Below are 16,893 nucleotides of genomic sequence, written 5' to 3'. Positions count from 1 at the left end.
GGAGTTCTTGTCCAGTACATCTGAGACTGTGGATTTTTATTTTAGTACTGTAAATAAATTAATTAGATAAATAAAAAACTCTGTTGTATAATTGCCTTTAAATATTGTAACAACCAAAATCTAATTAACATTTTAAGACATTAAAGCTAACAAAAATTAAAGCATGTTGAAGCTAAGTCTTATATATACTTTAGAGAAAATATGATTTACGTTTGTTAATATTCATATTCATGGCCTGATATTTCCTAGAATTTAGTGTTCTGATTTGTAGAGTGTTTCTGGCTTGACACAAGATCTGTTCATTATTAATCCTCCTCTTATGCTTTCCTGTCCTCTAGTGTTGTCAAGGCCACCACCAAGCTGCGGGAGGTGAGCAAAGACTCAGTCTCTTAGGGCCTTTGTCCTGAGAAATTCTGTAACAGATGAGATAGCAAGAAATTCTTCAAAAAGGAAAATGCACTCTGCAGAACGAATGTATTAACCTTGAGCTTCCAAGGCAGTAAATTCCTGCTGGATGAGAAGGGAGACTTGAATGATGGCTGGGGAAGCCTGCCCCTTGGACGAGCTGAGAGGACTTGCCATTTTTACAGCTCAGCACATTTCTTCCTGGCCTAAAATAGCACAGCTAACCCCTGGGCTCTGCCTGTCCTGGCCCTTTCTTGCCAGTTCAGACTCTGTGCTAGCGAGAGTCCCACCTTCCTTTTCATTGTGTTTTCTTTGACAAGCAAAGCAACCCACAGTCCAGATATGAAAATGCAGAATGCAAAGAAGTGTTGGGATCTTCCCAGAGATTGAAGTATTCTCTCCCAATGCTTTTATATTTCATTTATGTTCATAGGAACGGAAGTCACACCAAAAGCATAATTTTCTTGGGCCTCCTCAAATAAAAGAGACTGAAGAAATGGAAAAGTTGAGTTAATTGTGGTTCTATATTTCGGCAATACTTCAAGGCTGTGAAAAAGAGCATGTAAATCACCATTTCTTTAAGAGAAAGCACAGGAGTCATGATCCCATGGAATGTTCCTTGATCACTGTGCAAGAGAACTGATGAGAGCAAATGGTGTGTTCTCTCCCACAGTGTGCTTTCTCCTGAGCTCGGCCTGCTGCTACCGTCACAGTATCAGATCTCACCTGCAGAAGCCAAACATCTATGTTCTGGGGAGATTCTCCTCAGATTCCTGATGGTGGATTGCCATTTCCAGGAATATTGAAACACCCCCCCTCCTTCTTTTTCTGGCTTCTTTTCTATTTTTAAATTCTCTTTTGAATCTAAATAAAATAATTGTGCATATTTATGGACTACAGAGTAATATTTCAATGCATGCTTACAATATTCAATAACTAGAAAAGCCAGCATCTCCATTTCTTTAAGCAGTTATTCTAGATTTTTTTTTTTTTAAGTGCAGGGTCATTTGACTTGGTGCTACAAATTGAACTCAGGGCCTTGGACACATGCTTTTCACTGAACTATACCGCTGGCCCATCATGTCTTTGTATTGGAATACTTTAAATGCCTCCTATCTAGATCTTTACAAATCACATACTAGGCTATTGTGATCTGTGTTACCCACCATGCTGTGTAGAGCACTGGGGCGTTTTGGTCCCACTTAACCAGACTCTGCCCATTCCTGTCTACTTCTTAGTCTCAGAGTCCACTGTAGAATTCTCTACTGTGACATGGAAGAGTGAGTTTATGAAATGCCTTCTCGAGAAAATATCTTCTTTAACTTTGATTTTTGAAGGTCCTAAAACTAATCCTACAAGTGTTCATAAAAATGGCTCCAGCTCTGGAGTCTAACATGACAACTGGTCTTTTAATATCTCCACTTCGTATAGCTGTGACATCAAACCAGTTATTTAATTTTCTCATCTGCACTTTGGGGCTAGGAATAGTGCTTACCCACAATGTTGTTAGAGTTACATGAAGCAGGGTGAGCTGTTGAAGACAGTCCCTGCCACATAACCCTGCTAATGATAACTACTATAAAATAAATACAAATTAGCTAACATACTTTATAAACATAGAAGACAAAAAAGCACTATATAGCTAAGAAGGAAAGAGACAAAATTTTACTTCTCTCTATATATATTTCCTTGGTCAAAATTGCAAATTAAACTTGTATAAACTATACACTTGTACATATATGTAAACAACAGCAGATCAACACTTCCAACCAACAAGAGAAAAAAATTACAATGAATTCCCCTGCATCACTTACCATTTTCACTGACAGAGTCCAAACTAATTAAAATAAACATAAAGATATGTTTCTCTTTGGTAAATCCATGAACCATGATACATTTTCTCATGAAAATATTTGACTGGAGTACATAAGAATCATGGTAATAAGTTCACCCTTTGGACTAAGACATTCCCTCTTTGTTCCCCTTTCCAGGCATCTTGTACTTTTATACTGGCATAATATCATAAACTCATATTTTAGTATCAGAACAAAGTTTAATAGAATCCAAGGTAACCAATTAAGAGTAATAATAATTGTTTAAAGAGTAATACACAGACTTTCAAATTCTTTCTAAGGATTTCTGAGAATATATAAACAGCATATCACAGAAATAATTTCAGTTCTCATATTTTTCAAGTCCTTTTTGAAAAACCTGAACTAAAATTTCTGCTCCCCAGTCCAAGTTTATGAATGAGATTTGTCTTGGCAGACTCCTGCAGCAGTGTACCAGGGAAAGCTGCCTTTCCTTTCTTCCTCTCATCTCCTAATGTCTTCATTGTTTTCAATGTGCTGGTGTACATTAAATCCTAGTGTTAGCCAACTCGATGCTCTGTTTTAGTAACATCTGACCCTCATTTGCATAACCCTGTCACAAAGAAAGAGTTAAAAGCTTCTGATTTGCACAGGGCCCCTTGTTGACTTTAGGTTCATTAAAAAATGCAGGTGAGCAAATCTTTAAGTGGCATTTAACTTAGACCACTGTAAGGGGGCTTCAAAGGACCATAATTCCCTGGCTTTCGTGAGAACTAAAGACTTCAGAAGATTTATCTCATCTGTAGTGGGCATGCTTCAAATGAATGGAGAAATCAGGCACAACAGGCTGTATTTTTAATCTCTTGGGGTAACCACAAGACAATCTGTTTTCAGCAACTGTGCCTGCTAATGTCAATGTTAGCAGAGTTCATAAAGAACTAATTCATTATTTTCAGTTTATTATCCAATAACAATGCAACAGGTTTTGCATGTGGCTCACTAATTCTCTCGGGTTCTTTTAATGTGTTGCTTAATTAACTAAGGTGCTTGTCAAACTAGGCAGATATTACAAGATAAAAGATGTTTTGTCTTTGTTAATCTGAAATGAAATTCTCTCATTTGCATACTATCCATGCCCTGAGGACTTTCACAGCTTGTTACTGAATATTCAGCAGTGAAAAAAGGCGAAAGGAAAGACAAAGTAAAGGGAAAACTGATGGGCCTATGACAGTGTAGTCCCTATTCTTAACACTCCTGCTTCCCAATCAGAACTTGCCTTTAATCACGTCTATGCATTTAAGCCAGATGCATTCATATCTAGTGGTGAAACTTGAGCTAGAAGATTGGTTAGTTTTAGCAAAGAAAAACATATATCAAGCTAGAAATCCTCAGGGAGTTTTAATCCAGTAAGTGTCATTTTCCTTCTGAGGTCCATGTAACATAATCAGTGGCTGATGGTTAGAAAGCAGTCTTCCAAGAGGATGTCTTTACTATTCCAGTGAGCCCAGGTCAACAATGAATTGGAAACTCTTGTAGCTAACTTCTCTACCATGCATTTTCCATTAGTACCTTGATAGTTATGAATTTTAAACCAAAATAAAATGTGAATAGAGAGCTAAACTTTAATGTGTTGAATGAGATGACCATCAGACTGAGTGACACTCATGGCTTAGGGAGACCACTTTCATTTTATACTTCTGAGTTTAGGATATAATTTTCTAGATAAGAATACATTAAACAAAATTGATAGCTCAGCACTTTATATTACTTTTAGGTAGCATTTGTTAATTTATATTATTTTAGAACAGATAAAGCTTCCACATGAGTAACCTACTTTTCTAAGTTTTTCAAGACAGGGTCTCACCATTATAGATCAGGCTGGCCTTGAATTCCCACAGATCTGCCAGCCTCTGATCCTAGAGTGCTAGGATTAAAGGTGTGGACCACCATGTCAGGCATAAAGATCTCTTTAGTAACAGATTGTCTCTGATGTCTACCCAGCTGTCACTCAGTCATAAAACACAGCTACTCAATGTTTGTTATTTGGATAACCATAATTCATGTTCTCATAAATTCACATAAAACTATTTATTCTAAATACTAGACCTCAGTAAAAAGCTAGAGCTGGATTCCTTTTAATTTCTGCACACTGAAAGTATTTCAAAGGGTGTTTGTTTCTGAATTTCAATTTATTCACCTTTGGTATGAAAAAAATCTAAAACTTTAAAACCTCTTTCACAAGATATACAAGCATACATACATAGATATGTAATTAACAATAAATAAATTTATGCAAATTTACTAATATTTTTCTTTATGTTCAATTATCATAGGTAGAGTTCATATCATCATGATGTAAGGGAATGAAAATAATCCCACATGCTCTTCTTCCTGAGGTTTCCTGTCACCATTAACTAAAGTAGAACATTTCAAGACCTACCCTGTGCCGTGATGATCAGAGCAACAAACCAAGGACAGTGTGTTCTCATTAAGTCCAAGTTCATCACACAAGAAAATAGATTTTTAAGAGAATTTAAAAAAGAGTAAAGACTTTGGAGGCAGTAAGTACATAAAAGTCTAAACATTTCTAGAGATGCTTGCATATATGGAATTCATTCAAGACCACCAACCAAGATCCTATACAGGCCCAAGAATATATAATACTTTTCATTACTAAAAAAGTCACAGGGTCAAAGGTCTATTATAAAAGAAATAGAATAATTAGGAAGATTTTTGTGAATTAGTAGGAAATACTCACATAAAATCTCAATATTTGGAATACATAAACATTTTAAGGTTGGAGAAGAACAGGCTTGATAGATTTTTAAACATCAATTGTTAGGTATGTATCAAGGGATGAATCCACAGGTGTCTGTACAAAGCAATAAAATTCTCCATGCTACTTGCCTTCTGCTAGTGTGACAGATAAATGAGAATCTATTGCATTCTGTGTGGGATTTATCATTGTTTCAATGAAACCAAATTCCCTGCAGGATGCCTGTGGTTTAAGGTTATTATAACTAAGGTAGTGTAGGATTGGGAAATATCAAAACTTATTTTAATTCAAGATTTATTAAGTAACTATGAATGTCAGTTTCTAGAACAGTGGTTCTCAAACTGTAGGTCACAGGGGTTGCCTAAGACCATCATAAAACATGGATATTTATATTGTGATTCATAATAATAGCAAAGTCACAGTTGTGAAATAGCAATGAAAATAATTTAGTGGTTGGGGGCACCACAACATGATAACTGTATTAAAGGGTCACAGCATTAGCAAGGTTGAGAACCACTGTTCTAGAGCAAGTAGAAAAGAGGTCATCATAATACAAATAAAGACCACATTTCTAAATTAAGGATATTTACAAATGCTAATTATCACAGAAGCACTCAGGTATTAAAACATATCCATTATATACTATACTCAACATAATTCATTTAATTTTCAGAAAACTCATAAAGCATGTACTATCTTTATCTTACAGGGCATATATAACATCTGGATGAGGGACATTAAGCAGCTTCTCAATATACCACACCCAGAAAGTATCACACAGCCAAAACATGGATTTTTAAGATCATTTACTTTTTTCTTCTTCTTATCTTCTTATCCAACTTCTTTATACAAAATATTCTTGAAAACATTGTCAGACAGATTATGTTGGAGAGGATGCAGAACGAGGGGAACACTCCTCCACTGTTGGTGGGAATGCAAACTTACCCAGCCACTTTGGAAATCAGTATGGCGGTTTCTTAGAAAATCAGAAATGAGTCTACCTCAAGACCCAGATATACCACTCTTGGGCATATACCCAAGGAATGATCAATCATACCACAAGGACACATGCTCAACTATGTTCATAGCAGCATTATTCATAACATTTAGAACCTGGAAACAACCTAGATACCCCCTCAACCGAAGAATGGATAAAGAAAATGTGGCACATATACACAATGAAGTACTACTCTGCAGTAAAAAACAATGATACCATGAAAATTGCAGGCAAATGAATGGAACTAGAAAATACCATCCTGAGTGAGGTAACCTAGACTCAGAAGAACAAACACGGTATGTACTCACTCATAAGTGGATACTAGATGTAAAGCAAAGGATAAACAGACTACAGCCCACAGCTCCAGAGAAGCTAGCTAACAAGGAGTACCCTAAGAGGGGCACAAAGATCGCCCAACAAAGGAGAAATAGATGAGATCTAGATGAGCAAACTAGATGAGCCTAATGGAGGGCAAGGGATGGGGGATGAGAACATAATGGAACAGGAGGTTTGAGCTGGAACAGGGACAGAGTGGGAGAGCTAGGAAAGAGATACCATGATAAATGAAACATCATGGGAATAGGGAGAAACAGAGGACTAGGTAAGTTCCTAGGAATCCACAAGGATGACCCCCACCTTAGACTACTAGCAATAGTGGAGAGGGTGCCTGAACTGGTCTACTCCAATAATCAGATTAGTGAATACCCTAACTGTCATCATAGAGCCTTCATCCAGTAACTGATGGAGGCAGATGAAGAGATCCACAACCAGGTACCAGCCTGAGCTCCAGGAGTCCAATTGATGAGAGAGAGGAGGGATTCTGCAAGCAAGGGACATTGAGATCATGATGGGAAAATGTACAGAGACGACCAGCCAAACTAGTGGAAATGCATGGACTGTGGACCAATAGCTGTGGAACTCCCATAGGACTGGACTAGACCTTTTGGATAGATGAGACAGTGGGATCGAGATCTGTCCCTGAGTGCATGAGTGGGCTTTTTGGAGCCCAGTGCCTAAGGTGGGGCATCTTATGCAGCCTTGGAGCAGAGGGAAGGGGCTTGGACCTGTCTCAACTGAATGTACCAGACTCTGCTGACTCTCCATGGGAGACTTTGCTTTGGAGGAGGTGGGAATGGGCGTGGGTGGGTTGGGGGGAAGGTCAGGGACAGGCAGAGGGAGGAGAGTGGGATCTGTGGTTGGTATATAAAATGAATAGAAAATTTCTTAATAATAAAAATAAAAAAAATTGTCAGATATTATTAAGATTTCCTCAAAAAAATCTGAACTCATAAAATAATAACTGTACTTAAATTTCATTTCAGGATATTGAAGAGAATAAGGAGACCATTTAGTTCTAGTTATTTTCAAGTGATCAGGGGAACTCAGGTCCTGAAAAGGAATCATAGTTTTGGATCAAGAGCGCAAACCTTGATGGTCTTTATTTCAGGTAAATCTAGAACTCACTCTGCCATCCCTCTAGCCATACATGCCTGTTTACATATATGCCTATTTAAATGTATGTCCTATGTTTTCACAGTCTTAAGTCATAGAATTTGGAATAAATTACCCTCAATTATAAATACATTTTAATATTTTTACTACAAAAAGTTAAATGTCACATACATCAAAATGCATGCGATATTTTTTACCAGAACTGATCAGAGATATTTCATAATGCAGAGGTATTCAATAGCTGAGGAATATAGTACTTCAAATATGTCAGCATATAAATGAAAACTAAAAACATGAAACAAAACCTGATAGAATATAAATAGAAACACACAAATACATAGTTTAGGAGTCCAACCACTTCTACCAGCAATTGAAAAAACAAATAGATAGAAAATAAATAAGTACATAAAAACATTATTAACCATATAGATCTACTTGCCTTTCCTCATACACTCTGTACAATAAAAGTAGAATATACATTATTTTCAATATATAGCAACTTCTGTGTAATAAAATACGTTTAAATAAATTTTACATAATTGTGACCACACAATATGTGTTCTTTCAGGAAAGTAAGTCAGAAATCTACAAAAAATAAATGTATTTTTTAATGCAAATACTGATGGGTCACCAATATACAGGTAAAAGGAAGAACTAGCAAAGCAAATCAGAAAAAAAGATAAACTGATTGAATAAATGATCTTTAACAACATTTGTGTTAGACTATAAAGTACATATGTGAGGAAAATCTATAGCATAAATAATTATATTAGAAAAAAGAACTAAAATCCATAAGCTAAGCTTCTATTAAAGAAATTTTCGAATAGAAAAACTTATCAAACACCAAACAAGAAGAAATTAGATATTTTAGTGAACTTTAGTACATAAATTAATAAATATTTAACAGAAAACACAGGGAAAAATGAAAAAAATCTGAATATCTTAAGAGATTGCTAAAATTGAATAACCCACTAACAAGAACAGCTAACACACAAAGCGGGTAGGTACACAGTGCTGGTCTCAAAATTGAAATAGAGAACATTACTACAGACCCTAAAGATTTAGGAAAGATAAAAAGGAAAGTTGATGAATAACTGTATTTCAATCAGTTGAATATTTAACAGTCACAATCTAAGTGGTCAGCTAAAAGGGAAATATTTTTAAGAATGTATTTCATTTTAAAAGAGAAATAATATTTAAACTATTTAATTTCATATAAATTCCATATTGATAATATTTTCTGTAGTGCAGAAACATTTTCTCAAACTTGTACAGACCACTGACTCGTTTTATCAAATCACAGATCACTGATTCCTAATCTTGCAAGGCAGTACATGAAACAGTTTATGCTAGAATATCTGTGGGGAAAGATGGAGTTTTTCACCAAGGCTTTGCCTAGTATACCAGCAAGTAAAACATACCTTTCTCCTTGAACATAGGTAGCCATCTCTTTCCTTACAATCCTTACAGATTCTAAAGTTTTCAATGTGGAAAAAAGAATCAATGTAAATAATGCAATAAAATCTGCATCTGTGAATCTACTGGCTTTTAAGGCAACAAATACTTAATCCAAATAGCACTAATACAAAGTTTTTATTTGTTTGAAAGCTATTTGGAATAAAATAAGAATTGTAAAACTTACAAAATATCTAATAATATGAAAGACTCAGCTTGTAGGAATGTAACTAATTAATATCATCTGAAGTACATTCCCAGGTAGGACTGATAGCCATCTGCTTGACCTTGCACTAGATCAACGTGGAAGGGTAGCCGTAAATCACTGTTTCCCAAATGTTATCGCTCCATCAAGCAACAGAGAGAAGGCCGGAATGTGGATGACGAAGGTACTTCTTTTTCACACACCTTTACATTGACAGCAGTGTTTACTTGGGCTTTAAGTAAGACAAGTCTGAACAGTTTTAATAATGTTCTACACAGAAAGAGACAGAAAGGAGACCCAGGCTCAGTGAGGGAGATTTCAAGACAAAAGAGTGAGTAGGCAAAGTACTGAAGAGGGCCACACAGAGGCAGAGACATGACAGGTGAAGCAACTGACCTCTGTCTAATGAAACAAGAATTTCCTCAAATGCCTTCAAATTCCCAAATCTAGGTTTAGAAACAGCGCCATAAATTTAAATATAAAATAAGACCCAGATCTATGTTTAAATAAAAACGCAACCTTATTTCCATAAACCCTGTGTGTAGATTTTCACTTATATGTTATGAATAAATCTTTTTAAGTTGGGGATGGTAGCTTGAGGCTGGAATCAAAATATTCATAATGCTGCATCAGGGGAATTGTCAGAACTTTAAGGCTAGCCTGGGCTACACAATAGGTTCCAAGCCCTCTTAAGCCATGCTGTTAAACAATGTCTCAAAACATACAGAAAAAATAACATCTTGGAGGAAACTTAGTAACCTTTTCTGGAAAGCTTAAATCATAAGAAATTTGTCCATATTAAGTAGGTAAATGGTAAAAATACCTTAACAGTATGATCTTGAATTAATTATTGAAACCTGTACATTTTAACTACTTTTTTCTCATGTGATTTTTTTCATAGCATATTGATTAATATCTGCTACTCTACTATATAAATGTCTAGCTATTAACCTATAAATTAAGAATTTAATTTAGATTATTCTTGTGGATACACCTCTTAAAATTAGTATTAGAGTTACAGAGATGGCTCTGTGATGAGTGATAGTCCATTACAACTCTAGAGTACAAATAATTGTGGGAAGAACAAAAGTCAGGAACTATTGATAGGTAGATTATTTTATCATGTCATAGTCTACATAAACTACACATTAGGACAACCTGTTCTTTGTGGATCTGTTTTGATTTGAAAGCATTTAAACACTAGACATACAGTAATATAAAAGTCTATGGTAACTTCCACTCTGTATGGTACAACAACCACTCTCCTCCAAAGTACTGACACTTAGTTCTAAAAGATGAAACTTCTGGAATACATAGATTATAATTTTCCTTCCCAAGACAGATATACTGAATGATCCTAAGTGACCAATCACTTGTGAGCATTTACATAGACAGTCTGGTTAGTGCTGATGCAATAGCAGGGATGAGACTTAGATGTCTGGACTTTGGGGCCACCTCACTTCCTCATACAGTAAGAAAAATATAGGTAATTATACTTTTCCTTGAGGTTTTCTTTTGCTTGTTTGCTTTTCTTTCTTGTTCTGATTTGATAACTTCAACTTGGGAAACAAAGTGAGAGCAATTGTAAAATGCTTTTGTAATTCAGGAGAAGTAGAAGAATTTCAAAGCGGTTCTTGTGTCCCCTGCCTCTCCCCTTCATTTCTTCACATCTAAGTTGCATGGCTATGGTTTTAGGAGGAAGTGCCAGGCACAACGGTTAAGGGTGCAATTAGAAGCTCACACTTAATAACCTCTAAACTTGGCTTCTTCAATGCTCAAGTAACCTTGGGGAAAGCACTTAATAACTTAAAAAGAAAGGGCTGACCAGTGTTAACCAATGTGCTATTTTCAATTCCTATGTGAATGCCTATCAGTAATTTCATTATCAAAAGCAACTAAACACATGTGCAACCACAGAGTTCATGTAAAACTTAGAAATATAATATACACACAAATGGTCCTGAAGCAAGATGATGTTTCTCATCCGTTTCATATTTCATTTGTCCAGTTAGTAAGGGTTACATGACTGACCCAACCACCCAACTAGAATTGATGTGAACAGTGTACATTAGCTCCATGAACACATTTGAAAACCACACCCTCAGAAGACCTTATGGCATTTTATATAAATCAAAAATTGAAATCGTAACATTTCTAAGCTTGAGAAAACAATATTTTATACAACAATAATCAATGCATTGTCCCAAATATTTTTAGGTCATTTTCACCTCATTAGAAAAACATACCAACCATGGGAAATACTTTTGGAATAGAAAAAAATACCATTAGAACAACTCCAGTTTTGAAGCTAATACTTGGAACTTACTGGAGTTATTATAGTGACTAAACTCCCGTAGCCCTTTCTAATCCTAAACTTTGGCCTGAAGGGGATGCTCCCCAGCACAGCCAGCTGACAGAAGATGCTACATTTTGAGCTCTTAATTCTGTCCCTGGAATATACACTCAACCGAGAAGAAACTTAAGGGGGGAAATGGCAGCAAATACCTCAAGCATTTTCATAGACATTCCCTCCAATGCAAACATTAACCAATCATAAATAACCATCCCATTCAAAAAGTAGCCTGTAACACTTTAAGAACCAAATAATGATATTGCATTTTAACTAATATGTTAAGTTTTCATCTGGATAAGAAAAAAAAAAACAAGACCTCAAAAACATTTTTTTCATAAGTTTTATCAAATTTCTTACCATCAAATGTTAAATAAACTCTTGCTTGGGGCTGGGAAGATCCTCTGACAGAAATAGAGCAAATAAGTACTCCAACCAACACACAAATCTCCCGGAACGCCATTTCTTCTTATTTGAAAATTAATATCCAAGGGAAAATACCTTTAAAAGAGAGACGAGAGATTTGTGAAATATCCTTTCACATTTTGGCAGACCAGAACGATAGCAATGTGGACAGAGCTTTGAGAAGCGCGGCTTAGGGGCGCAGCCGGCAGTAGGAGGTGCTGCGACTTTGCTTCTCCCATGGGAACATTTGGATTTTTCTGTGTATGGAAATCTTTGCAACAAGAATTTCTTTATCTTCCCATGAAACAATGCTGTTATCAAAGCAGAACAAAGCATCAAGGGACAAACGTAATTGATTCCCCCAGAGAAATCCAATAGCTCAGCTCTCCAAGATCCATGCCATTTTAATGATTGAGTATTGATGAATAAAGAACTCTCCCTAATAAATACAGTAGTAGAGACATTCCACTTTCCCATTCATGGGTCCCATTCATCCCATGCTCATTAACTCTTCTGAATTAATTGTCTCTGAAGTAGTGTTTCCATACATAAATCTACCTGCGCTCCATCCCGAATTAGTAAATTACTTCAATCAGTTATCTGCCAATGCATTCAGATGACCAGGCAGCGGTTAAATGATGCAGATGAGGTAACTATGGACTCATGCCAAATTTAAACCGATGACCAAGTGGTGAGTAATCTACAGGAACCTCCTACCCACCAATGCATATTTTACATAAATCAACCAGAGAGTGGGCTGTCAAAACTTCAAACATTAAATCAAAGAGACAATATTCTTGCTTGAAAATTGTAGCTATAAAACTTATATAAGCTATTAACTAATGTCTAAATACAAAGGGATGCCAGGTACTGTCAGAACAAACCTATCTGAGCCCCACTGGCCACAGCATGCTAGCGAACTCAGGATCATGAAAGAAAAAAATCCCATCACTTCTTCTCTAGTGCAATTGTACAGTAAAATGACAAGCACATTTAATCTGGAGATGCATCTTTACAGATCTTATGTTATATGGCTTTTTAAATTGAAACTGCATTATTGATCCTATTCAATATGGAAGTGCAGTCAAAAATTGAAGAGCCTGTTTTCACTGACACAGAAGGAAAAGAACAATTAAACAGAGCATGCAATCTCAAATAAACATCTAAACTGGTCTCATTGGTAGCACATACGCTGCAAGAGTCAGACATGAAACTCTATGCCTCTGCCACACAGACGGAGGAATCCCTAGAGATGTTTGTGTTGGTAATTTTCAAAAGACACAGTTTCTTCCTGCTTCCACAACCTCTTCACCCTGTCATCCCTAAATTAACTCAGAAGAAAATTGATTTTTATGGGTGACTTTCCCTTAGTAGTTTACCCCTGGGACTTGTTGACTTAGTTAGAGCTAGGCAGAGGAGAGTACTATTAATATGTGCAACTTTAGTCTGTTTATTAACCAGATTGGAAACATTCATACACTTTTACATATTGATATTACCAGTATATAATCTGATATGCGACCCTACAGAAAACATACTGTATAAATTGCAAAGCCTAATACCGTCTGTATGACTTGGTAGATCAGACAGCGCTGATCTATCTAACAGAACAACCTGGTTTCAATCCCACCTACTGAATGCCTAATGTCTCTCTTCCCATCTCCCCACCTAAGTGCTTTACAACTTCGTTCCTTTTAACTCACACAGTTAAATGTGCTTTCTGGTGCTTGGTCTTCTACTATCAGCAAATATGAGTATATAAGAATTATTTTATGTTATTTCCACCCATTTTGTTTTCCTTAGAAGGCATTGGAATACCCAACTTAAACTCTTGGCAGGTGCCACAGCGAGGCTCAGCTCCGGCAGCGCTTTCCTCCTAAACCGCGTGGGCTCCTAAGAAAAATGCCCAGACTTGAGCACACCGATGAGAAAAGTCAGTACACAGACCCAGAAAAGTTCGATTTCGCTAACCGAGCAAGGCTGAAAATCTGAGTCAGGCTTACCGAGGTGAAAAGAGATCCACGAGACGTCAGCCACTTGCTCCAGGCTGGGAGTCCCAGTCCCCTAGGTCCTTTCCCCCAGAAGACCTTCAATGACTTGGAGAGTCCCGAGGGTGGGATTCTTGCTGACTGGGGCTGAGTTTCTTTGTAGAAGAATCCCGGGCTGGAGAGCCGCGGCACCCGGAGCCCTTCTCCACGTCGCTCAACTCCGCACCTCGGAGTGAATGGCAAGTGGCCGGGCGCCGGGGGCGAGCGCTCGGTGTCCGATTACAGCGACGCGGCGCGCGGCTGAGGCTGCCCGGGCGCACCGCCCAGCCGGCTGCAGCAGCGGCCCCGCGTGGCCCGTCGCATCTGCACGGGCCGCCGCCCCACCCAGGGAGCGCCGGGCCGCCGGTGGCAGGGAGCCGGAGGGAGGGCGGAGCACAGGCTGGCTCTGCGCGGGAAGGCGCTGCAGCAGGCTAGACTCTGCCCGGCAATACTGCCTTTCGCAACGAACGCTCGCTGGGCGCACTCAGAAGGTCTGGCTACGCTCGGCTCACGGCAAGCATGCAGGCTTGGCTAGGCTGTAAATATCCAAGTGCAAAGCGGTAGTTTTGCCAGATGAAAGATCCCTGCATCCTTTTAAGGCAAAGAGTTACCGTTTTAAAAGGGCACGGATCTTGTCTTTACCCCGAAGCAACATTGCTAAAGCCAGCCGAGAGAAACCAACTCCCTCCTCTCTGAAGTGTACCCTTTTATGAGTATTGTTTCCTATTGTGTTTCGCTAATGTCCTGAAGTCAGTAATTATGCTGACCTTTCCCCTCTGAATCATATCTAGCACCTTCCTCTCCCGGACACTCCCAAAACATCGTTGTAAAAAAATTTCATCTTTCTTTTTTGGTTGTTTGTCGTTCTTTGTTTTGTGTTCAAGAATGCTGCTTTCAATCGTGCCAACACCGGGGTTCATAAATCTACGCACCAGCGAGTTATTTCCAGCCCTGCTTTCAGGAAAACTCGTTAAGCTGTGAAACTGACTTTGATGGGGGGTGGGTAGTAATTTCCACTGACCACACTGAATTAAAGGAACATCAAAAGAAAAGACTTTCACTCCCTGTAAAATGAGCAGACCTTGGTTACAAGTCACTGTGCACTTCAGCCCAGTAGGTGTCACTGTGTGAGGGAACCGTGGGCGCAATTTGTTTGCTGTGTATTTGGCAATTGCCTTACAAAATGAAGTAGACTCTAAGTTCTTACCAAAGCTGTCACGGGGAAACACCTCTAAGATTACCAACGAGACTCACTGCTCAGTAGGGCCTAGGAATGGAACTTTGTCAGCGTGAGTGATGACAAGGAATGTCTTCCTTGTGTCTACTTAGATACCACCTCTAATGTCCAGTAGATAGAAACGTCTGATTTTCACTGTATACTTGAGAGATGTGGAAATTAGGTAAAAGAAGTTTACAATTTGAATTGACGTTTCACGGCAGGGTTTGATTCACTTTGATGGTCTGTACTTGAGGGCACGCTATCTCTGTATCCACTGGACCAGGGGCTGGAGTAGATTGCCTCAGACGTACATGTATGAATGGGCAAGAGATGCCGGGAAGTGCTCGGTATCACTCATCACTTGAGCCAGCAAATGAAAAGCTAGGAGATATCATTTCACAGCTGAAGGTTAATCCCAAGAAGACAGGAGGGGAGACTTCCCCTCCAGGATGCACACTTGGGAGAAATGAAATTAGTGAAATCATTCTGGAAAACAGTATGAAACGTCTTTAAAAAACTAAAAGTAGAACTAGCATCTAACCCAGAAATCCCTCTCTGAACATTTACCTGAAATATCCGAGGTCAGGCGGTCTACATGTCGACCTTCCCATAGCCCTTGCATCAGTAGTCACAGTAGTCAAGTCAGCACAGGTATCAGCCACAGTCATAACGAACCAAACAAGAAGCTGTGTGTGTGTTTGGGACACCACATCACAAATTCCACTGTGCAAACTTCCCAGATTTACAGAGGAGGAAAAGTCTTTTGTACAAACATGGTTGAACTGGAGAGTGAGAGAAACAGTCCAAAAGCAAAAAGACAAGCCAAGGACAAATATCCTATGGCTTTATTTATCTGTGAAAATGGAAACGGTTTTCTCAGAGGAGCAGAGATAAGAAAGGTGGTTACCAGAGACTGAGAGGTGATGGAAATCGATCAATTTAGATGGATGCTTTGACTCTTGTTTTAAATTCAATACCACAATGTGGTGAGGATAGATAATACCTGGATTTTATGCATATGATATTTGGTAAGAGGATAAATTTCTAACATTGTCACCTCAAAATATTAAATGATATTTAGCAATTGCTCCTTATTGTGTTCAGAAGTCATAGTACTACACTGGCTAGTAAATACAACTCTCATATGACAATATAATAAAATTTTTTAAGCATACTTCTTTACACATTGAAAATTGAACTCAAGAAGTCAAAAATAATATTCCAAGAATTATTTTAAAATTTATATGAGATTGTTTTGAGAAAAGCTTCTATTTAATAGATGCATTATTTCAAAAATCATTATAGAAAGGATTAAACTCACTTTAGAACATAAATATAACAAAAATATGAGCAGCTTCTTGACTGAGGTTTATAAAACATGGAGACAAGCCAGAAACATCTGCCTGTATTAAAAAGCAATCGGAAATAAACACTATGCTTACTTGATGTACTTTTCAAACTAAGATCACAGTTACATCCAGCCCAGTTGTTTTCATATGGATATAAAGCAAAACTGAATCAATGTCTTCAAATGTTTATAAGTGCAAATTGAATCACTAGAAAGATAATTGAATTATCAATTGAGAAATGTGAAGCTATTTGACACCAATTAATATACAAACTCATATAAAGTAGAATTTTCTTACACATTTTATCTCTAAGTTTCAAGGAATCAAGACAAACCACAAGGTGAATGAGTGTCCTACAGTGACTTAGCAGGGAGTTTAGTTCAGAACTGGGTTTACAAATCCCAGAAACTGTGTCTTTCAGTCCTACTCATGAGGCTTTGGA

General features: G+C 37.7%; 1 protein-coding gene across 1 annotated transcript in view; it reads right to left on the bottom strand.

The window, feature by feature from the left end:
* The window catches only part of Sema3c (semaphorin 3C), a 156,117-nt gene extending 141,880 nt beyond the window's left edge, over nt 1–14,237 (bottom strand). The window contains exons 1-2 of the mRNA XM_042272933.2: nt 13,860–14,237; nt 11,812–11,952 (exon numbers count right to left, since the gene is read on the bottom strand). Coding sequence (XP_042128867.1) covers nt 11,812–11,914 — 103 coding nt within the window. The 5' untranslated portion in view covers nt 11,915–11,952; nt 13,860–14,237. The remainder of the gene's footprint in view (nt 1–11,811; nt 11,953–13,859) is intronic.
* Nucleotides 14,238–16,893: the final 2,656 nt, after the last annotated feature.

This window comes from Peromyscus maniculatus, chromosome 3, assembly GCF_049852395.1.
Source record: "Peromyscus maniculatus bairdii isolate BWxNUB_F1_BW_parent chromosome 3, HU_Pman_BW_mat_3.1, whole genome shotgun sequence".
NCBI classification, from domain to species: Eukaryota; Metazoa; Chordata; class Mammalia; order Rodentia; family Cricetidae; genus Peromyscus; species Peromyscus maniculatus.
The sequence above is the reverse complement of the archived record's forward strand: the minus strand, read 5'-3'. Positions and strand labels throughout refer to the sequence as shown.